This window comes from Falco peregrinus, chromosome 9, assembly GCF_023634155.1.
Source record: "Falco peregrinus isolate bFalPer1 chromosome 9, bFalPer1.pri, whole genome shotgun sequence".
Classification (NCBI taxonomy): domain Eukaryota; kingdom Metazoa; phylum Chordata; class Aves; order Falconiformes; family Falconidae; genus Falco; species Falco peregrinus.
In genome coordinates this window covers 9,470,250-9,493,036 of record NC_073729.1, presented here as the reverse complement: position 1 = coordinate 9,493,036, position 22,787 = coordinate 9,470,250, and the positions used below count along the sequence as shown (strand labels likewise).

Sequence of the window (22,787 nt, the reverse complement as noted above, 5' to 3'; positions counted from 1 at the left end):
TAAACTTATCTTTTTTCTTTAATGTCATTTGTACACACTTTACCTTATTTTGATTATTAGAACAGATTTAACCTATCTGCTAACCCCTATCTACAAGTCACTAACATGACCACAGATATCCTATAATCCTATTAAAGTACATAAAATATCTCATTATTTTAAAAAACATTAACTCTTCTTAACTGGAAAAGGACCTCTGCATACTACAATTTAATTTCTAAAATAAAAAAAAAAAACCTTCAAGCTTCATCTTGCATTCAGATTAAATACATGGCTAATCAAAGTCCCCAGAAAAATTTTATCTAACACATCTGCTCAATAACAAGAGTGCATTTTGGTGGGGTATGAATATGGAACAGCGCAAGGTAAACAGAAATAAGTTGGATCAGTGTGGAAGCAAATAAGAGACCATTCATTATGTGCTCAAATGAGGAACCTCTGAGAGCAAACATTTCCCCTCCTCCACAAAGAGACGTGTCAACTCAGCAAATTACTGACAAATTAAGTCTGCTGGCTCAAACATAACCTACTCTCGTGGTTAAAAAGTAGAGTGTCAAAAAGCAAACATGAAGCAATGTTTGCTGCTATTGTGACTGGACCTTACTTTCAGGTACAGGTATAAAAACACGGTGGGGGTTGTAACAGTGCATATGCCAGTACGGACCAACTGGTTCTAAAGTACGAAAAACAGCTTCCATCTCAAATCAACAGAAAGTTTTTGGGCAGAATTCAGCCAAGAGGAAGCAAAAATAATACAGAGAACAGAGGCTCTTTAACACGAGCTATGGAGCCTGTCTGGTATCTTGTTTCAGAGGGCACTTTCTTTTCCCATGTTTCAATACCTATTTGTTTTTCTTTTCCAGGTATTCCTGGCACTATCCTTCATGGGGAATGAAGTATCACAAATGTTTCACATATTTTTTCTGATATACAAGTGGGTCTCTTGGAAGATGAAAAATAATGTCAAGGAGACCTTCATGCCCAGCAGAGCATGGCAGACAAGGCTATTCTGGTTCACGCTATTCAAATAAGGTTTGCGATATTAACAGAACAGATGTAAGAAGTCTGTTCACATGGTACAAAGTTCTGTGGAAGCTTATGTTACTGGGCAAGAAACTTGAAAGCAATCATGTCCCCTTTCACAGTCATCATCAACTCCTTTTTTCATCCCATCAGAACATCACTTATTTTAAGTCAAATATTTGTTTCTTCCTTTCCACCAGCAAAACTGTGTCCATTATCCACTGTAGTATCTTCTTTTATCTTTAAATTAATTAGCATGCAGTACTATAACAAAGGTCAACTCAAACCACAGTGTAACACATAACCATGTAAATCCTAAGGACAACCTGCTGCACAAGCTGAAAACTTATTTTTTGCAGCAATAGATAAGGAAAAGTGTAGTGAAACGGGTAGAACTGACGGAAGTCATAAGTGATTTAATCTTTATAACCATCATCATCAACTTACAGAGACCATGGGTCAATTAAAACCCCACACAAGCAACTTTCGTTCTAGTTTTATCAGGTTTGATTTTATTTCTGAATGGCCAACGTTCAGTTCCCAGTGTTTCATCCACTGTACCAGTTTCTGGTACTAGAATACACAACAAGGAAGCAAACACAGTCACAAAAAAACTTTTTCTGCAAGATATACCTCCAGAAAAATCACCACTGCACAGCTTCAGACTTTCACCTCCTCAGTCTAAAAAACATTACCCCATTTTCAAATGCACAGAGAGCCACACAAGGTTTGGACCCTCTTTGTCATAACTAGGAGGATAGTTGAAGGCTAGAGGACAAGTGAAAAATGACTGCAGAAATCTTCTTTCCTCAAGAAGCCAGGCTTAAAAAGCAAAGACAACAAATAGGTTTGGCTTATTTAAACCAAGTCACATGAACACTAGATTTCACACACAAAGAGTACGCAGCTTGCAGTGTACGTATCTGTGAGTTTCACCATCAAGGGTGGCCCAGAAACACAGCTAACCACATACCACAGCTTTCAGGCGATAAAGCATTCCCAAGGCTGCAGTCACACGTCCAGAAATAAGAAAGGGGAAGTGTTTGGAAACCTTTGTATAAAACAGAAAGCATCTGCTTAACACCAAAGCAAGCAAGTAAGTCTGTAACAACTAAGAGGAAAGCTCAAGACAGATTTAGGAATATTTCTCTTCTTATGGCTACACTTCTGTCCACCTTTCTTCCCTGTAATTTATACTTCTCATGGAAGAGGTAATGCCTGTGAGAGCTGAAGGAAACACACACTTGAATGTCTGTGTCTCAGATGATCTAATGGAAAAGACCAGTTGCAGGGAGAGGAAGGAGCTCCCACCCGGCCCTCCGCTTTCCGGGCCCGTCAGCAGTACAGCTGCTTGCTGAAGCTCTGCCCACTGCACCAGGAGGCAGTCCTGTTGTTAGCCAAGAATTCTATTAATTCTGAAAACTGTCCATGAGGACTAATTTTAACTAGAGCAAACAAAGTACAGCATTGTTTTCCTCCAGTCCAGTATCTCTGTGAAATACCACATTTACCCAGCCCACAGAAGTGTTTGACTTTGTGCATACCAAGGTTTCTCACTTCAAAGGGGAAGGCGCTTTCAGATTTTATACCATTTTGCATTTCCCTCGGACATGAGCACCTTTGCAAAATACACATTCATGGATCTCCGTTCCTTTCAAACCGTCCTAACTGCTCTCAGCTGCCCACCAGTAACAAGCAGAAGCAACAACACTACCAGCCGAGCCCAGTGCGCTGCACAGCCACCAGCTCCTGTCTCCCTGTGACCTGACTTCTCCCTGTAACACAGAGGGATGCTATGAAGCTTGAAGCCACATCCCAAAACTGCACAGCCCAACCCAAGCCCTTCCCCATGCTGGATTTTACTAACCTTATTTCCCTCGAGTGCAGGGCTGCCATCTCTCTTTCCACAGCAGGTGAGGAGCACAGACCAAATACTGCCTATGGCTTCCAGTTGGCCTCTCCTAAACGAACAACTTCTGGTCCTTAGGCCACCTCTCCACTGCTTTCAAATTCCCTCTTTGTAACTCCTTTCCTCACTTTGCTCTTTCTAAACCCTTCTTCAGCCTGCATCTCCGAAACATTTCCAAAGTAGCCTGTTTTCCCTTCTCTGGTTGAGCTGCAGCTGTTCCCAGTTTGCTGCCTATTCAACACCTGCGCAGGGAATCAGGACTTAACACTTCACACATGGGGGTAACAGCCCCACCACAATTAGCTCTCTAATATGAAAGGACTAGCACAACTGTCTTCGCACAAAAGTACACAATGTGGGCAGGAAGGATGGATAGCAGCCTCGATATTTAGCACAGTGCAAAGAAGGTGAAACTGCACCCAAACTGGAGAGTTTTCCAGATATGAAATGCAAATGAGTCCTGAAACCACCTATCTCATTTTAAAAAAGGAAAGCCAGACCCCCAAGCAGGTCTCAAAGAGCAGCTCCTCCAAGGATGAAGGAACAGAAGGCATCCTCACAACCACATGAAGTTGTATCAACACATTCAGTAGACTTAAGAAGTCCTCTCTGTTATAATCTTCCCATCCACAATCCTTCAAGGGATCACCCTTCCAACCTGAAAGTATAAAGCAAGTTTCCTAGTTACTTATATTGGGGAAGCAAAATCTCTGAAACCCAAAAGCCGAAGAGATAGGAGGGAGGAGGGAAGCAGCTGGATCCCACACAAAGGACTCCAAGCCAGAAACTGCAGTAGGTAGCGTGTTGCAATGCTCTCAGCCAACAATAAGAGAGCAACAGGGAGGGAAAGCAAGCTTGCTCCCAGGGAAGCAATTCTCACCCATGAGAGGTTTACACTGCTCTCACCAAAACATAAACAGCAATGCTTCCATCACCCTACTCTGTTCTTCACTTTGCAAAAACCCCCTCGCTTTATACATCATGGGCAAGCCATTTTGTAATTAAATGAAAGGATGCAATAAAAAGTGGTGAAGACTAAATACATGATCAAGCTTTATTATGAACTCAGGAAACATAAAAAGTAAATTGAAAGAAAAATACCTTTACTAGGTATCAGTATCATTTTGAGTACTGTTCAAAAGAGTTATTTTCAGGTAGAAATTCTCAGCATTAAGACAACAACTACAAGTTTGTACGAAACCAAACGCTTTGCAAACCCGGAGTTGAGATTTAACATAAAAAACAGCCAGACGTAAGAACTTAAAAAGGCAGAGAAAGGTCACACTGAGAAAAAGCAAAACTGACCAAAACTGATACTCTGCATTTTCACTTTTGGAATTTTGTGTAAAAGGGTAAATGAGTAAATGTGGATTTTTCCAGAAGCACAGAGAACCCAATGGAGGACCAGCGCAAACCAGAAAGGAGTGAATTCGACAGACAGCATTCCTCCACCGGTTGATTGCATTACCTATGTGGTCTAAGGCAAAAGGTTAGAGTGAATACAGGCATTGTATACGATAAGAACAGAGCAGCCTTTCTTTGTCAGGCTCTGTAAGCTTTCTTTAAACAGTATTGCACAACTTAAGTCTTGCCGTAATCAGAGATGCAGACACAGACCCACCCTAAGAATTTTAAAAATAATCCAAGTAGAAGAGCAATACAGGTTAATCCTGGACATTAAGGATGGGAAGGAAAGCAAACAACAGCAGCTATGAAATCTGGAAAACCTGTTTTAGGCTTGGAGCCAACTCTACAGCCTGTCTGCCAACAAACGGACACATTGCCATGACCTGGCATCAGCTACAGAAGGCAGCAAGAATCTGGGGGCTTGCCTGGTGGAGGGGGAGAACCGAGCAATGCCAGTGCCCCAGAACTGGCAGGTCTGAAGCTGTTAACCACGGCAACAAATAAGAAGTGAAACAGCTACCCTTAGGTAAGCCAGGCTGCGCCGTGGGGAATAAAATGACAAACCAGAGACACAGATTTGAGTCCCAGCTTTGACATTTATTAGTGGCTCTGACATTACACTCAAGGTAAACCTGGCACCATTAAGAAAGGGCCTATCTTTAGCTTTTATAATCATGATCCCTGCCTCCCAGAACTGACAGAAAAAACAGGAAAGCAAGCAAGAAGACTGGCCCCTTTCTCATGGGAATATAGCATGCCAGGTAGGGCCTTGTCATCAGCAGTTCAGCAAAAACAGATACCGTACAGAGTGAAAATCTCCTGCTAAAAACTGAGTGGTAAGGCAAAACCAAGCGGATTACTTTGATAGGGGAGTTACTGGAGTCCAGCAGTTATATCATAGTGGCATGTACATGAGACTTTTAATCCCTGACTGTTCAACAATTTGCAATTATTTATTAACAGGCACTCCAGTGCTAAACTGAAAACCCCTGGGATTTCTGTATACAGTTTTGCAAGAGATTATTTATGCCTACACCTCTGATCTTTCTGCTTCTTTCCCTCACCCCTCCCCTCTCGAAGTGGAGAATAATGGAGATACCAAAATCTTGCTTTAGGGCTAAAATACCTATTTGAGCATTGCCCATACTTGATCATGAACTTAAAAGTATAGATTTCTCTGGTATTATTCCTTTAACCATTTCAAGCAAGAGTGTTCAGATGGTGGTTGCCTTTGATCAGAAACGGACACCACCAGAAAAGTTCATACCTTCCCTTTTCATCAGGAGAGTGACATGAGACTGAAGAGTCTTTCAAGTCACAGTAACACAAAGCAGAGGGGAGAATTTTTTCTTAGAATCATACTGATATACTAACTGTGCAAAGTTTTCATCACATTTAAGCAAGCACAGTGATTAAAGATCACATACATGCACTACTCATGAGTGAAGCAAGAACCTCAACAGCTCCAGTGCTGATACTGGAGCTAGTATCCCCAGCACCAGTCAGCCCACACAAGATCAAAATAAGCTTTTTACTGGGGGGCAAGCAGCACATCCCATTCAGTCCAGACTTTAAATGACAGGCACGCATAGCCATCAATATCTAAAGTATCCTGTGGGAATCCTCACATGTGCACCCTGGAAGACAAAGAAAAGCACTCGAGGGCTTACATTATTAAAAGGGGGGAATAAAAGTTTTATATTAAACAATTATTTTCTCTTAAGTCTCCAGAGAGTAGCAAACATTAACATAATCCAACTGGGACATTAAGAAAACTGGTGTTAAAACGGCTTAAGTTTTTCTTTCTTACCTCCTCAGGTACAATGATTAAAGGGTATTTGTCCTCTGATAAGAAGTTAAAAATAACCCACACTTTAAATGCATCTTCATCACTAATCAGCAAAGGACTTTTAGAGAGGCTCTTTTTAGCACAGAGAGTCCAGCACATCCTGTTGAATTCAACTTTGTCAAAGTTTCCTTGCACCTAAAACAAAGAAATCAAACAAAAAAAATTAATATGCACAAATGGCACAGAATAACAAACAGACAAAGTTTAACAGGCTAAATCATACAATAAGCACCAAGAAAATTCTAGCTTGCAAGAAATGTCAAGGCCCAAAAAAAGCACTGTAGCAGCCTAGTCTGACTTCCTGCATGGGGTCAGCTAGGGAGTTTCTTCCAGCAAAATCGACATCCAACCTCCATTTCTGGTCATGTTAATAGCACCCTGACTTCATGTGAAGGAGGCTACACTGCATCCTGCCTTTCCTCGAGCACGTTAACTTCAGCTTCCAAACCGTCTTCATAACGTTCTTAGCTCCAACTGCCCTTCTATTGCACTGAGTTACTGAGTGGATATGCTAAAAGCGATACTGGAACAACAGCTGGGAAAGACCTTTAATGTGTTTTTCCATTTCATGTTACTCAAACATAACTCTTATAGGATATTCATAAACATGTAATAATTTTTTTTTCTTGACTGCTAATCCACTTAAAACTCTTCCTTTTTCTCAGACTTGCAAATGTTCACCTTATTGATTAAAAAAATCCCTTTTGTTTTCGTTATCCTTTATCATCCCTAGCAACTGTACATTACCCATCTGTGAATTATTTACATATGCAAAAGCTTTCATTTCCTTTATTTTCTTTTTAAACCCTCGTTTATGCTAGAGATAGATCTATTTATCTCCCTACAGCTTAGCAATGCTGTTTCTTCGCCAGCATGTAACTGATAAAGGCACCCTCTGCACTGTAATGGAAGTCCCTTGAGATTTCAGAAAACACGTCTAAGAAACATGTCATTACTCTTGTGGCAATGACACCAGTAACATTCAGTGACATTTTCTTATGATAGGTCAAACCATGCATCTTAGATGCTTCAGGCACACCACTGCAAACTGTATGATTTCCTATCCAGTCTGGTAAGTGGTCAAACAGTGGAGGGTGAGCCACTGTGGCTAAGTCAAAGACAGACTAAGGAAGTGGACGAACTGATGTGGGTGGATGAAAAAAGTAAAAAGGAGAAGGAAAAAAAAAAAAAAAAGACAGAAGTAAACAGGAAACTAACCCTATGCCAAGAAGCACTTTACATTACAGTTTCTAGGACTACAAGCAAGACTGAAATAAAGCCAGAGACTCTGCACGCCTGCAGAGCAGGCCACCAATGTAAGTGACAATGCAAGAGGCCAGCTACAGGCCACACTTGTCCTTTGAAGAAGGTGACAGCTGACGGAGCTATAGCTGCTATAGCCACAAGCTCAGCATCCTGGTTGTTCACACAAGAAACACTGGTCTTGCATGAAACACCAGCTAAGCAAATGAACACCCTTTGGAAGAAGCGCTAAAGCCAGCTTTCCTTCTCTTCCCTTCCATCTGTAGGTGCCTCATCCCTTGGCTACTTCTGCCTGTGCCTTTTCCTGTCTGTCCTCTCCAACGTGCCCAGTTAACTTTGACTTCTAAAACAGCTTCACCCACCCAGACGATGAGCATTTCCACCTTGGAACTGCAGTTAGGCTACTCCCGAGGAAGATGCCGACAGGGTGGGAAATCTCCTTTCCTCCAGCCACCAGCTGGCAAGTGCTCCAAGCACTACAAATACGGTGGGTTGCTCTATGGAGCTCACATCTGAGAGCACGGCAGCAATCAGTGACCACAGGGTGACAGGTGGAGAAAGGCACAGGCCCGGGGTAAAGGAAAGTGCTCACCTACCAAAGTCAGACTGTGTGCGCCTCAGAAAACTCGTCACCCACAGCACATCACTGCCACCAGAATTAGGCAGCAGCCAAGCAGCAGGTTTCAGGACCATTTTGCTGCAGGGGACTAGCCTGCGCTGTGCCAGCGGTCCCACTTTAGACGCTTAAGTCCTTTTTTCAAAATCCAGACTTGATCCTGAAATGGGGCCCACGTCATCCAGAGCAGGGGCACTGTTTAGGAGTTATTCAGGAACAATAATCAGGTAAGCACACAAGCCCCAGCTCTTCAAATTAACTCTGATTCACATCTGTGTTTTTTTCTAAACAATCGGGCTGGCTGTTAAGTAAAGGATATAATTACAAAATTGTTGTTCTGTGGATATTGGGAGTCAGGGATGGAACTAAACAGTTCTCTTTAATGAAGAATAAAAATTTTCCTCGGCAATTTCATGTAGCAATGCCAACTATTCCTGGTTCCTACATTCTACAATTACATCCGCATGGGATGGGAGGGGAAGGAAGGTGAAAATCCCACAACTACACCCAAATTGCTTTAGAGATAACTTGATACTACAAAAGTCTTGGCTGTACTGCTTTGGCTTCCTGGACTGGCAAGACTCCACTGTAAGTAGCTACACAGTAATTAATATGAATGAATAACATCTCTGGATTTATGGAAGATCATTTCTAAGCATAGTTTCAAAAACCAAAAATATCTGAACAGTTTCTAAAGCCATACTTTAACTTCTTTGTAAAAGTACTTCTTAGTTAAGAAACTCTAAAAGTAGAAACTTTTCAAACAGGAGGAACTGATGGAAAAAACAGTCATAAACCCATATACAATTGCTTTTTCATGACATGAACAAAACACACATTTATAAAAACAGTTTGGATCAAAGGCTATCCTGGTATTCAAATTCAAAGAGAATTCCCCAAAACATCTTTCATTACAGTGAGACTGTACTATGAATCCTACACTGAAATTATCTTGATACAAAACTAAAATAAGAAATTTATGACACTCCACTGAAAAACCAAAATTTCAACTTTATTTGGCCAGAATACTCATCCTGCTTGCAACCTGTGTGAATATTATATAATTCCATTGTTTAATTAATAAACAAATCCTTGTACAAGAGATTTTTCCTGTGCACTAGTACATGCTTTTAACTGTACTTCATAATTCGTCCAAATTATTTGAAGTCACTATTTCAATTGAAAACTTCTACAGTACTCCATGCTATTAACTCTACAACTATCACTTTTATTTGTGAATCTGTCCAAATGATGAAACATGCAAATGAACCAACCCTTCCAACCTTAAAACTGCTTGAACTCACAGAGATAAAAACATGATCTATAAAAAACACCTACCTTCCCTTTCTAAGAAGCATCACAAAATAAAAGAAAAATGCAGCAAAACCCACACAATTTTCTAGATCTTTAATTCCAACTAATAGGCAAAGTAGAATTTACCATCATCATAATCTTACCAAATAACTCTAAAACATAGTAAGTTTTAAGTACCAGTGATTTGATCACTTCCAAAAATATAACAAGCATTGGTAGCGTAACTATCACTCACTAAGTTCTCTAGAAGATGAGATGACCTGAAGTTTATAACTAAGTCCTCCTTTGTCTCCTGCCATTATGTCTTTTTCCTGCTATAAATAAGGCATGCCATAAAATACCACCACTGAAAAGGAAACATTTTCAATTGGTATTAATAGACACATTGTAAACAATGGAACATGCTAAAATACGGTTTTGAAACCAAGTAAAACAAATTTTGAAGATGATACGTTGGCAAGCAGCAGCTCCCTCTTGAAAAGAACATTTACAGAACAAAACCAGATTTTGTTTCAGATGCAAGAAAATCCTAGATACATCTATCTGCAAAGTAACAAGCAGCACAATACTGGAAATTGTCCATTAGGCAATACTAATTATCAAACTGTTTATTCAAATTTCCTATTTGGATAAAGGAAATTAGTTGCAACCAATCTGCCTTATTAAACTACCAACTTGTTCCTTTCTTGATGATTCCTTGGTTCTATGTAAAGAGGTTTTATTGCAGGGTAACACAAGGTAAGTCAGCACTAAAAAATACAAAAGCTTAGCATTTAAGAGTACAACAGACAAAGCCCTCACAATAAAATTGTAAGTCACAGTTACATGTCTGTTTTAAAAGAAATATAAGGATTCATTCTTTCACTACTTTAGCAAAGTTTTAAAGCAAAATATCTTGAACTAAAAAAACCCTCTCTTGAGCAGGTTGGTCTTGCGCAAATCAATTAATTCACCAAAAGTTGTACAACTGGAAATGGAGGGAACTTTGTATGTATTTGGGGGTATAAAGCACCAGTCCTTCTTCAGTAGCCTTGCTTACTAGCATAAATTAATAGCATTTGTTCTACAATCACCCCAACTAAAAGAACAGATTACCCCTTGAAAGAATGAAAAAAGAAGGGGTTTCTTGTCTGCTTTAGCTTGTTTGTTTTAAACAAAGGAGACATGCTATGAACCAGTGACTTCATCCCACTGCATGTTGTCTTTTGGCACTGATGTGAAGTAAAAGATGAGATGTCACAATCAAGATTTTTCCAGTCCAAAAAGATAGCCTTCTGTCTAAAGACTTTCACTGATTTTTAACAGTACATATCTAAAATGTTTACAAGCATTTAGTCAGGATTAAATAACATGAAGTTACAGGTAACTTAATCCTGTTACTTAACATTTTCATTTTTTAATTATAAGAAGCCAGATCAGTGTATGAATAAAACAACCTATTTCCTTTCATGAGAATACAAGGTAGCTTGTCCTTTGCTTTTACCATGGGGTAAGATGGTGTCCCAGAGTAGCTAAACACTGTAAATTCACACCCACTTGTTTGTGTAGCCAGGTCTTTCATTTTCAAATTAGTGTTATTTAAATGCAATTGCTCTCCATTTCCATAACTACTCCTCTCATAAACACCCTTTAACAATAAAGCACATTTATATTTTAAAAAGCCTTCCATATCTCTCTCTTTTTTTTTTTTTTTTTTAACTTAATGGCTTGCTACTGCCTACAAATAGTATTAACAAAAACCACTGTGGTTCAGACTCTACTACTGTAAACCTTTGGTCAAAACAACGGCCTTTTCTTTTTCCCCAAAATTTGTATACAAACGGGAGCTTAGACAGCCAACAGGAAGTGGAAATCAGATCACAAACTTCTTAGGGACAAAGCAAGAATCTTCAGCATCAAACAACCAAGGTATTAAGCAGGTTCCTCTATGCGTATTAATGGCCAACAACTCCCACGCATAAAACAGGACACCATCACTGGGTATAAGAGAAACACAGACTAGAGAAGCAGAGGAGTTGCTAAAGTCCTCTCTAGGTATAAGAAGCTTCTACTGTTTCCAAGCTGCCAGACTACATCATATATATCACATTTTCCACCAGTATTAAATGTAGATTAAAGAAGCAGCAAAAATCAGCAAACCAGGCTAAGGAGTTTGCAAAACCTGCAATTGCTACATTGGACTTTTCAGCAGCACGGCATTTCAGGACTTCTTAACATTACAAAAGAAAGCAAGTATCTATGGAACTGCAGCTACAACATCAAAGTTGGAGGGTTTCTGGGGTCAGCCCCCAAGTGTATGAGAAATCAGTGGTATTGAAGCTGCTATGTTTGCACTATTACCTGGGCTGTTTTTTACCATCTAGACCAGTAACTTAACAGAAGTTGTCAGAAAAAAAGCAGGAAGATACTTACACACACACACACACTTTCAAACCCACTACCTACCTATCTTAGTTCCGATGCAGAGGAGAGTAGGGGAAAACATGCTGGCTTTCCAGAGCTTCCCCCAAAACAAGGCACAACAGAAGACTGAAGAGTTCTCACACATGAAAGAACTTGCAAGACAAAACTACACATCCCTAATGTCACCTACTGTAACTATTTGGAGAGATCTATTTATTAAAATACCTTGTGAACAGACATTAAAGATATTTCTGCCCTTCCTGTTTGCAAAGGAGTCTATGACAATATTTATAGCTGTAGCATAAAATGGGACAACGACACTTTCAAATAAATTCAGGTTGAGCTGCTTTATTAATATGAACTGGTTCTGCATGAACACAGCTTAGGCAATGACCCGATGTAACAGGAAATAGAAACCAAGGAGAGAACAAAAAAAAAAAGTAGAGAACAGCACATCCTTCTATTTTAGGGCAGAGGCTCTCCAGAGTACTGTCCCATCACAACCCCACGCAGGCACACTCACGACGAGCATGTCACCATGCCAGCATGCCTCCTGCAAGCAGAAGTCTACTCTAAAGGCACTCGAACCTGGTAAAGGGAAAAACCAGAACACAAGAACTCAAAACTTACCTTTTCCAAGATGAATTTGTTTAGATAAGGCATGTAACCCTGATTGGAAACTGGTCCTTCATCATCGTCCCTAAAGTGCTCTTCCAAGGCCACTGGATCGTGGGGAACATTTAAAACTGTGCACAAGTTGTGAGAAAGGACCTAAGGACAGAAGAGAAATCAGTGACTGCTGTTGGCCTTAAGCATGCTGCGTTCCCTCCAGAGCGGACCGTGCAGCAGAACCATGCACAAAGTGATACTTTCACATCAGCACAAGTTCTACTGGGCGGATTTTTGTCAAAAACCAAAATATTACTAAAAATTTAGTCCAATGATTCAGTGGCTTCAGATAATTGCACGCCTACAGAAGCAATATGATCACAGATAGGTCCGTTCCTACAGAAGTGGAAACGGAGCTACAGAAGCTACCCTTTGTACACATACACTTACGCATTTGAAAACCAGGAGAGGCATACAGAAACACCAAAGTAATATTTACAGAGTGAAATTAGACAGCTACAGAAAACAACCACAAACACATAGCCTTTGAAATTATATTTACTATCTAGTGAAAACGAGTAACGAAGAGAACAGCTCCATATGTACCTTTAGTTTACAAGAAATGACCACTCAGATTAAGGCATTAACTATAGATTTCTCTCATCCGCTTGCTTTCGGGTTGCTTCTCAACATTCACCCTATGTTTCAGTTGGCAAAGGAAATGTGATGTTATAGAAAAGGGAAGGGTTTAGGTGAGCTTCTCAAATTTTTATTTTAAAAAGGCCTTTGCATGAATTATGTCAAGAACTTAACACCCACCAGCACTCACATCTGTTCTTGAGAAATGACCTTCAAGAAGAAGCTACACACTTGATTAGTTTTAAGGAAGTACTGAATTATCGAAAACTAACTGGTAGCCGATGCATCTCAACTTCTTCAACTTAGGAGGAGTTTTGCACGCACAAACCAACACCTCAGGACCAACAGCAGGAAGGCAGAGCCTGGGTAGCAGCGACTCCTGTGCCACCAGCGTTTTCCTAAGGCAGGCAAAGCACCATCCCTTTTGTTGTTCACACTGTCTCAGGCCAAGTCTGTCCTGTAACACGCTGCCCACTGGGTCTTAAACACGCTGTCACTCAGGTCCCGTCTCCCCTTGACATGATGCAGAGTTGAGCCCGCAAAGACCACGTACTGGCTACAGGAACAGGGTTAAGGGTTTAACTTCACATGCCCAGGAACAGTCTGCACTGAAAAAATGCAACTAAGAACCAAAGGCAAAAAATACAGGTAAGACAAAATTAGGCAGAAGTAAAACAGGCTGCAACTTTGAAAGCCATGCTGCTTGTATTTTTTTTTAAATCAACAACTAGACAGGGCAGACTGCAACTGAAGTTTGGAATATGTTTTACTTGTTCACTTTGCAGCATAAAATTAAACAAAACAGACCCAAATGATGCAAAGAGAAAGCAGTAAAAAAATGTGCAGAAAATTTATAAGCAGGTCTATTAAGGTGCGGTCGAGACAGGGTAGCTGCAAAACAAGAAGTGAAAGTCTGAAGTCGTCAAAGCCTAGGAAATCAAACCTATGCCACACACTTAAAACGTCTGGGCTTCCTCCCTCCTCCCCCACAAATAACGTACATTTACTTTTCTTATGTATAATAAGAAAATATGCAGAATCTAAGCACTAGTTAGCATAAAATCCTACCAAGATAGCCCAAGATGCAAGTTCAGTTCAGAGGAGAATTCCTCTCTACATACCCCCAAACTTACACTTCCTTTTACAAAAGCATACGTTTCCATGAGAAATCCTTATTTTCATTGCCGTATGCTAACATTAAACCACTGGAACTAACAAGGTGCTAAACTTTAAAAATAATAGCATTAACCATATCACAACAAAAGCTGTATTTCCCAAAGTAGCACAACAGTATTTAGAAGTTACCACATTTCACACAACCCCACATCAACAGTATTTTCCCTTCAGTTCATCCTTATTAACCACCACATTAAATCAAGTATTTAAGTCCATGTGATTTACATATGGGGGGAAAAAAACCCATACTATCATGTGTATTTCCCCTTCTATTTAAGGCTTCTGTTATTTATAGAAGACTGAGGGATTCTTGAATTTCTGAGAAACAAAGATGATCTCAGTTTTCCAACCAGCCTGTAGTCGCTAATACTACAAGTAAAAAAATATTCAGCTAATAAAAATTTTAAAAAAGCATAACTGATTTAAGCTTATTACTAAAATAACTTAAAAGCCTCAATAAAACACCTTCTTATCATGTCCTTTCTGCATGTTTCTCTTCTCCCTTTTTCAGCCTTATTGCTGGTTTGGGCTGTTGGAAATTTAGGTGTTTTCCTCATCAAGCAACCAATTTACCAGGAAAGAATTCCACTTGCAATAACTTTCTAAGATCTGCCTTCTCTGCGATCTCTCCTGTACCCGGTGCTCTCTTTTCGTAACTCAGGAAATTCCTTGGTGCCTGCCAAAGCTTGCCATTCTCTAGCATGGCCAAGCGCCAGCTGAATTCTTTGGTTGTAGGGTAAGTCCACAAAATTCTGCACTGAGGTCTCATTTTGTTTTGTTTTGTTGTCACAGATCACATTATCTGGACCATAACATACTCTATTTTAATGATCAATTTAAAAAAAAAAGTAAATCTAGCTGAGTACTACATTAATTGGGCTACAAAAAATCGCCTTGCCTTGCAGAAGCTCTGTCAACCGTGAGGAAGTTTTGCACCGGTAAAGATTATTTCCCCCATCCCCACAGGGTTGCTAGGCAGCTTCTTCCTTCATCACTTACTATGCTCTGGATGCCACATTTAACAATCTACCTTCATGCCATAGCCAACTCCTGCCCCAGGCCAGAGACTCATCTGTGTGCTGCAGCAAACGGGTGCAGCAGTGGCCCCCAGACCGTCGCCCATGAGACAGTACAAGCGGTCTGCAATGGGTTCACAAAACCAGGGCACTCTGGGTGCAATCCTTCCATTTTCAATGCAAAGTTTGCTAAGAAAGATGCCTAGTGGTGCCTGGGGAATACTGAAGGTGGTCTGCTCTAAATAGAAATAACCAGATAAAACAAGCAAGCTGAACACCAAAGGTCCTTACAGACTCTGGATTTACTTTATTCATGGCCAGTCTCTCGCTGCTTTAGCTGGAGCGCAGATCTCGAGCCCAGCTCTACTCCGCCATAGCTGTTTCCCTCCGAGCTCCCATTTTGCAAAACATTGATCTTCCAAAACTTTAAGCACGTGTTGAATTGTTACCATCTGAGTAGTTCCATTTAACCTTGTCCATAAGAGTGATCTGTGTTTCTAAAGGGAAAAGGAAGATCTGCTAGACTGCTTACTGCTCAGCAACAAAAACTTGGCCCAGCGATAGAAGGAGCATTAACAGGGCAGACTAATCCTACAGCGGCCATTGTCAGTTTCTTCAGTACTCTCTTCTCTCTCTTTTCCATCTTTCAGGGGAGTCTTTTCCCTCCCCCAGCTCTTTTTAAGATTTTAAAATGTTGGCATCACAGATCCCGACAGCTCCATTCAGTGGCTTCGTGTGAATTCATTCCAAGACATTCTTGGCTCATCTCTCCCTGACATCCATGTCAGCAGCTAGCCAGCCAAAATAAGGCTACTCACAAGTACTTTCCCTTTTCCTTTTTTGACCAGTGTGGAAACCAACATCATATATGCCCCCTGTCAAAGGCATAAGTTCTTTCCAACCAGGGTATGTCTTAAGCATACAGTTTCTTGCATCACAGCATATCCAAGGTACAGCTTCCTTATCTGCTCAGGCAGCAAATGCTCCATTCGGAGTCTCATTACTTAACACTGGGGCTAGGGCAGCAAGCTCTTTCCACGTTGGACAAGTGTCTTCAAGTCCAGCTTCCCGATGCTAGTGCCCTTCACCCACGTCACCTCTCCATTCCTTCCTTTGCCCCGCTCCTCCCCTGGGCACTCACAGACTCCTTGTTTTCATTTTCGACGACCTCACCCTTCCTCTTGCCTTCATTATCAGCACCCCCCGTTTGGCTCCCAAACACATACTGGTGCCAGCCTGCATCTCGCCCAGTTGCCAAGGGAGCTGCCTTTCTGCTCTGCGGCTCCCGGCCCTTAGCAAGAGCTCCCAGTAAACACCCTACATCTACTGGACCTGTCTTCTACACCTGCCTGGAAACCAATTGACAAAACCTCATGGACAAAGGTTAAACAGGCTGCTGATCCACCAGCAGCTGCTCTTCTCGAGTGCAGGATCATGGCCCCGTCATTTCCTAGTGCCCCTCTTTTGGTCTACAAGCTGCCTTGGTCTGCCAGCTCTCCTGGAAGAGGGGCATCCATCCCCTTGCCGCTTACAGACACAAATCCTCACGGCTCCCTAGTACAGACGCTTCTGAGCCCCATTAATACCATCAGAGTACAACTCTCTCATAATGAGTCATAATGACTAATTTCCTACCATCCTTCCAATGTCGTACAAAGTCAATTGTCCAGCTGGGGTCCTGCCCACTGGTCACAGGCTCTCAACCCTTCCAGTGCCTGGCTACATTGTTCGAGGTCTTCCTCTCCGTTCAGACTGTCTCTCTTGCCCTTGATTACACCATTCTTCCTCTTCCCATCAGCCCCTGACTTCCCATATAGTAAAAAGGCAAAACAAAGGTTAAGAGGTATAATCATCCTATAACATCCCAGATACAACTGAAGACCAGTTTAGGTTTTCTAGAGCCGACTAGTATCTTTGGTCGCCCCCATATTGCAGGCCCAAACAAGACCATTATTTTCATGAGGTGGCCACCATGCACATTCTGCAGATATCATGCCAGGAATCCAAGGCTATGAAAATCCACCCCAATGTAGCATGCAAAACGAAACAAGAACAGCCAAATAACCCCACTGCCTAAGCAGAGACAAATCACAAAGCAATGTAAGGAAAAGCTTCCAGTGTAAAAAGTAATTAGTACGTATTCTTTCCACACTCCAGTCACACACACATAGTACAAGGAGTTTTGCCGGCTGCTAAGTGTAACTACATTTAAAACCACAGTGCTTCGAGATCCAGATGAAAATCAGACTGAATGTTGGCACATTACAGAAACTTTTAAAACAAGTCAATTTTAAAACTGCAGATTGCAAGAAAGATCAAAGTGGATTTAAATACAGGAAAGCAAGTATTTGCATGTAGCTCATGCTCAAACCACAACAGCAGTTATAATTGCATACACAGAACTTACACTGTAGCTTTGCTGTATCAGTGTTGGAAAGCGCTGAAACACACTGACACAGTAATGACTGTGTCCATATTTAAAGGTGTGATTTAGGAATGGAATACACAAATGTTTCTGCTGATGTAGAAAAAAGGGTAAGATCTGCAGCCAGCGTAACAGTAGAAGTTCTGAGGATAACTGATTAGACAAGAAAAAAAAAAAGCAGCGCATACTGGAAGCAGGTAATACTCAAAATTACAGAGCAATGATTTGGTTGTCTTCTCTCAGCAGCTCAGATACAAAAGATACAAACATATAAAAGACATGCCATGAAATCCTTACTGTTCCAAGCAAGTCCTAGTTTTTCCTCCAAGTGTTTGCTATTTCTCCAGATTACACAACAGACCCAATTTGTTCAGCTCCACCCCTTTAATCTACATATATTAAAAACAAATCTATGATGCAAGCCCTTCACAGTAGGGCCTCGCCTACATAACACACATTTATTTTTCTCATCGTGTTTAATGAAAATTATTTATTTTTATGGAAGCCTCAAAGATCACTTCTAGGTAGAAAAACTAGAAATCACTCTCTTTTTAACAGCCACCACGTCATACTGAGGACCTCCTGTGCAACATGACCACAATACCTTATACTGGATTACACAACTCACAGATCCACTGTCAGTGAGCTTTCTTATCGAGGAGGGAAGAGTTCAGCAAGTTACAACTCTGCATGCTCTTCTCAGAAAATAATTCCTTTTTTTTTATTATACAGGTGTTTCACTAAATCATTAAACATATTTTTTCTAATGCCACACATGTCTACTAACCTGTTTTATCTCCAAGCCTCATCTCTCCATTTTATAGGGGTGCTGTATCTTCCTCATGGTAACGTGGATGAGAAATACTTCATTGTCAAATACCTTCTTAGTACAACATAGCCCTACATCAGACAGGAACTTCTGTTTTGCTGTCCTACCTACCCCTTCCACTGCACTGATGTGGGACTGCTACCGTAACATACACTTTTTCCCCCAAGCAGGACTATCAGTTTGACACCGCGTTCATTCTACCCCTTCTCTCTCACAGACTGACAGAATGAACCATTGAAACTGTTTAGCAAGAGGGGACGTGTCATGACACGACAGGTAACTGTGCTTCAGTTTGGAAATATAACTGCTGTTTTAACCTACCTAGGTCTGTCAGTGATCTTAGAAAAGAAATTACGACACCTCCATTGGAACAAGCGGTACAGGCCCGCCAGCATCCCGGCTGCTTCTTTAGCTATTTAATATCCCCCCAGCCCCTGTGCAACGAACAACAGCTTCTCTGCTGACACGACAACACATGCTGCAGACACACCTCCCAGCTGAATGCACAGAGCACTCAAATCGCAGAAGTGCACGCAAGGTGTGGCAATGTGACAGGAAGACAGGATTCCTTTAAAAAACAGGACAGTGAGAAAACACCACTCCACAACCGACTTCAGTTAATCCTGCAACACAAACACTTTCATGACACCACCTGTAAAAGACATGGGACCTGCACACACTTTCGGCTTGAGCTCACGGTCAGGTCTGGCCTCTTGCCTGACTCCTGCCCCACAGTCAGTTCTGACAGTTAGGCTGTATCTCACAGCCCGACTGCCCTGAGCAAAAAAAAGGAGAAGAGGAACAGGCTGCTCAAAGCACACTGCATGCTGTGGACGCTTACTACATAATGCCAAAACTTTTGGTTTTATTTTTTTTACTATTATTGCGGTGATTTTGTTTGTAAAGTCCATTAGCTAACAACCACACTTAGAAACACCGCCTGCAGCACAGCCACCCTCTCTCTTGGAGTTAATCCCGCAAAGGGAACAAACTTCTGCTAACTGTTGTGGCCAAAGTAACTCCAGCACTCTGTACAAGGACCCAGTCTCAAAAGTCAACAGGTGTTGCGTTCTTATTAAAAATATTTATTTAGCCAGACTCCTGCTATTATTCCCAGGCCAAGACAGTCCCATAAAGCGGGGCCAAGATGGGATCAGATTCAGCAAGCTGCCTGAGGGCTCTTTTAAGAGCACAAACATTACTTCAGCGTATAAGCTAAGGAAAGAATGGCACAGTTGGAGCCTCTTGACTAATTCTCCTGTTTATATCCAAATAAGAGAGTACTGTAGAACCTCACTCTCCCCTTGGCAAGCTCTGAATTTCACTTGGAAGCAGCCAGCCCCTATAGCTGGGACCTTGTGGCTACCCCACAAAAGCTTTTGGCCAGAAAGGGTACCAAGGACACGCAGTTGAAAGCGGACCAGAAGCACAAGAAGGGTTTGTGCGCTGACACCTCGGCAAAGATGAAAGCCTTGCCTGGGCAGAATGAAAATAAGCCCCTTCGAGCACGAGGAAGGGACCACGCAAGCCTCCCGCTGGATGGGGGCACGGAGGAGCCAGAGCGGCGTGAGGAACGGCGGCCTCGACAGCCAAAACGCGACTGATAGCCCCCAGGCGGGCCCCGGCAACAGGTGGCCGTGCCCCCTTCATCAGCCCCGAGGCGGCCGCCTCAGGCCCCAGGCCCAGCACCACCGCGGCCGAGGCGAGCGGCGGGCACAGGCGGGACCCAGGTCCCGGCCACCGCCCCGCGCCGCCCCCCGCTCCTCGCCGCCCCCGGCCGGGCCGGGCCGCCCCGCTTGCCTTGAGCTGGGACTTGGAGACCTTCCCGCTGCGGTCGAGGTCGAGCGCGGTGAAGGCGTGCCAGATGGCCTTCAGCAGCTCCTCCTTGAGGCCCACCATGGCCTGCCCGCCGGCTGCCGCCGCTCCCGGGCCGCTCTGCCTTCGCCTTCGGCCTCGCCCGGCCCCGCCGCCGCCGCCGCGCCCGCCCCAGGGGCGGGTGCCCGGCCCTGCCCGGCTCCACAAGCACCGCCCCGGACCGCGCACGGCCCGCCTCAGCGGCCAGGCCGGGCCCTGAGGGGAGCGGGACCCCGGCCGCGCCGGCGGGTTGGCCCAGCAGGATCGGCTCGCGCCGGGAGAAGCGCGCTATCCCCGCCCCAGGAACCCCGAACCGCAGCTTGCGGGGAAGGCTGCGTGCAGCTGGGGGGAACGGAGCTCCACGGAAAAAGGGCAGGCGGGGGCTAACCCGCCCCCCGCCGCAGCGGCACTGCCCGAGCCGGCGCGGCGGGACTGCCCGGGGGGGGGAAGGGGGGAGAAGGGGGGGGGGGGCGGGGCCCTGCCCTGCGCGGGCTCGGGGCGCGCGGCGGCGGGACGGGGCCAGTCCTGCCCCGGCCACCGCTCACGGTCTGGTAACGGCAGCGTTTTAATAGAGTTTAAGCAGAACCATGAAGATGGCGAATGCAAGAAACATTCCAGAAAATATTTAACTTTTCCCCAGCTTTATTCTTCGTGCAGCTGCACCATCGGAACAAAAACGGTACTTTGCAAGGAAACGGTGCCAGCAAGCGGGCTTTTGCACGAGGTGGTGCTGGTTCATGAACGCTCCCAGTAAGAAAAGCACTTCCAACACGGCTCCTCGGAGCTGATATTGTAACGGGAAAGGCAGTGGAGCACCGACCAGGTGTTGATGGAGGTGCTGCATGTTGCACGCATCCTGCCCAAGGAAAAGTAGCACCACTTCGGTCATCCAAGCTCTTACAGGATTTTCTTACAACAAAACGACTCTATACAGCATTGCTACTGCCAAGCAGAAAGGATGCTCGCACCAGAACCTCTTGCTGCACCTTCAGATAAAGGTCCTGAGCAGGAGCTGCCCACAGACTCCTCTGGGACAACCAAGCCCGTCAGCCCACCTCACAGCCATGGGGGCTGCAGGTGGCCCCACATGGGGCACACACAGCCCCTCACCCCATGGCCACTGGAGGACACATGGCCCCTTGCCCACCGGAGGACACAGGGCTGAGGCTAGGCCAGCAGGGCAGCGCAGCCCAGCATGGGCTGAGCAAGCACAGATGTAACTTGGGTGCATCACTAACCTGCAAGGTACCGTGGTGTTCTGGTCGGGATCACCACAGACCAGCACTTAGCCATGTCCGCTGTAGGAAGTACTTTTTGTTCTCCTACGTGATAATTCTTAAAAGGAGTTTTCTACATGTGGGAAGCTGGAGACTGGAATCATCCACAGATTTCCAGTGATCTTTATTCTTTAGTATCTTCTCTAGCTTACAGCAAGCAACAAAAATATTCTGGCAATGCAGAGACATCAGTCTCAGCAGCAGGTGCATAGTCCTTACTCACCAGGCACATCCTAGCAGCCTTCCCTCCCTCAGGTTTCTGAACCTTTTTCTCCCTAGTTTATTCAGGACTCTGGAATCCACCAACAATTATTTATGCTCTTTCCTCAAGATGCATGGCGTGAACTACACGATTAATATCAACAATTAGTTGGATTAAATTTCCTGATGAACCTGATTTGCCAACATTATAGCTGTTAGTATTACCAGAAACAGCTATCATCTTTAAATACATTAGCATTTCTCCAATTTGGCTGCAGCTATTCCACTTTAGAGGAAAGGAAACAACTTTTGTATGTGCAGAAACACTAACAAACTTACTTTATTTGGTAGCTGAGAAACCACAAGGTCACCAGTAAATACAGAACATCCCTATTAAAACGCATTAAAATATAGTTAGGTTCTGTGAAATGTACCTGAGGAAAAGCAATTAATATAGTTCACACGTGAATCTCCTCACAGCAGAGATTTAATTTCTGTTTTGAACAGAGTTCAAGGATTTTTTGGCAGCTCATTTTTATATAAAAACAAGAGTGGAAAAATGAAATTAAAACAAAATGCCCCACAAAGGAACTGTAAAAAACCCTGTATGCTTCTCTTCATTATTTGTGCTGGCTTGTTATTCCTGATGTAAATGACATGCTAAAATCCTTTGCCAGAACAGGACTTGTTTTCCACTAAGAATATAAATAGTTCCATTCAGTCAATAGGTTAACAGTTCACGCTTAAACTAAAATTGAAAAAATTAAAATTATAAGTTTATATAAGGCTCAACTGCTCCAGCTTTTGGTAGGTTAACCAAAGGGATACTTACAAATTATGCATGAAACTAGTACATGATTTTATATATACATACTCATATTTAAAGTAGTTTTTATAGGACTGAACTAACTGAGCAAAAGCAGTTAAACTGGAAGTTCACATGCAGACATAAACTTGCTATTGAACAAAACGTTTGG

The 22,787-nt window shown here is 42.9% G+C and overlaps 1 protein-coding gene across 3 annotated transcripts in view; it reads right to left on the bottom strand.

Moving 5' to 3' along the window:
- Nucleotides 1-20,725, bottom strand: part of SWAP70 (switching B cell complex subunit SWAP70) — a 40,962-nt gene extending 20,237 nt beyond the window's left edge. Inside the window, exons 1-3 of one of the 3 annotated variants that reach the window (XM_055813900.1) lie at nucleotides 20,279-20,719; nucleotides 12,415-12,555; nucleotides 6,150-6,323 (exon numbers count right to left, since the gene is read on the bottom strand). In XM_055813900.1, coding sequence (XP_055669875.1) covers nucleotides 6,150-6,323; nucleotides 12,415-12,555; nucleotides 20,279-20,377 — 414 coding nt within the window. In that variant the 5' untranslated portion in view covers nucleotides 20,378-20,719. Of the gene's footprint in view, nucleotides 1-6,149; nucleotides 6,324-12,414; nucleotides 12,556-12,999; nucleotides 13,151-20,278 lie in introns of those variants that run through there. The other 2 variants (XM_055813901.1, XM_055813902.1) reach the window with 2 other exon arrangements.
- Between the last annotated feature and the right edge of the window lie 2,062 nt (nucleotides 20,726-22,787).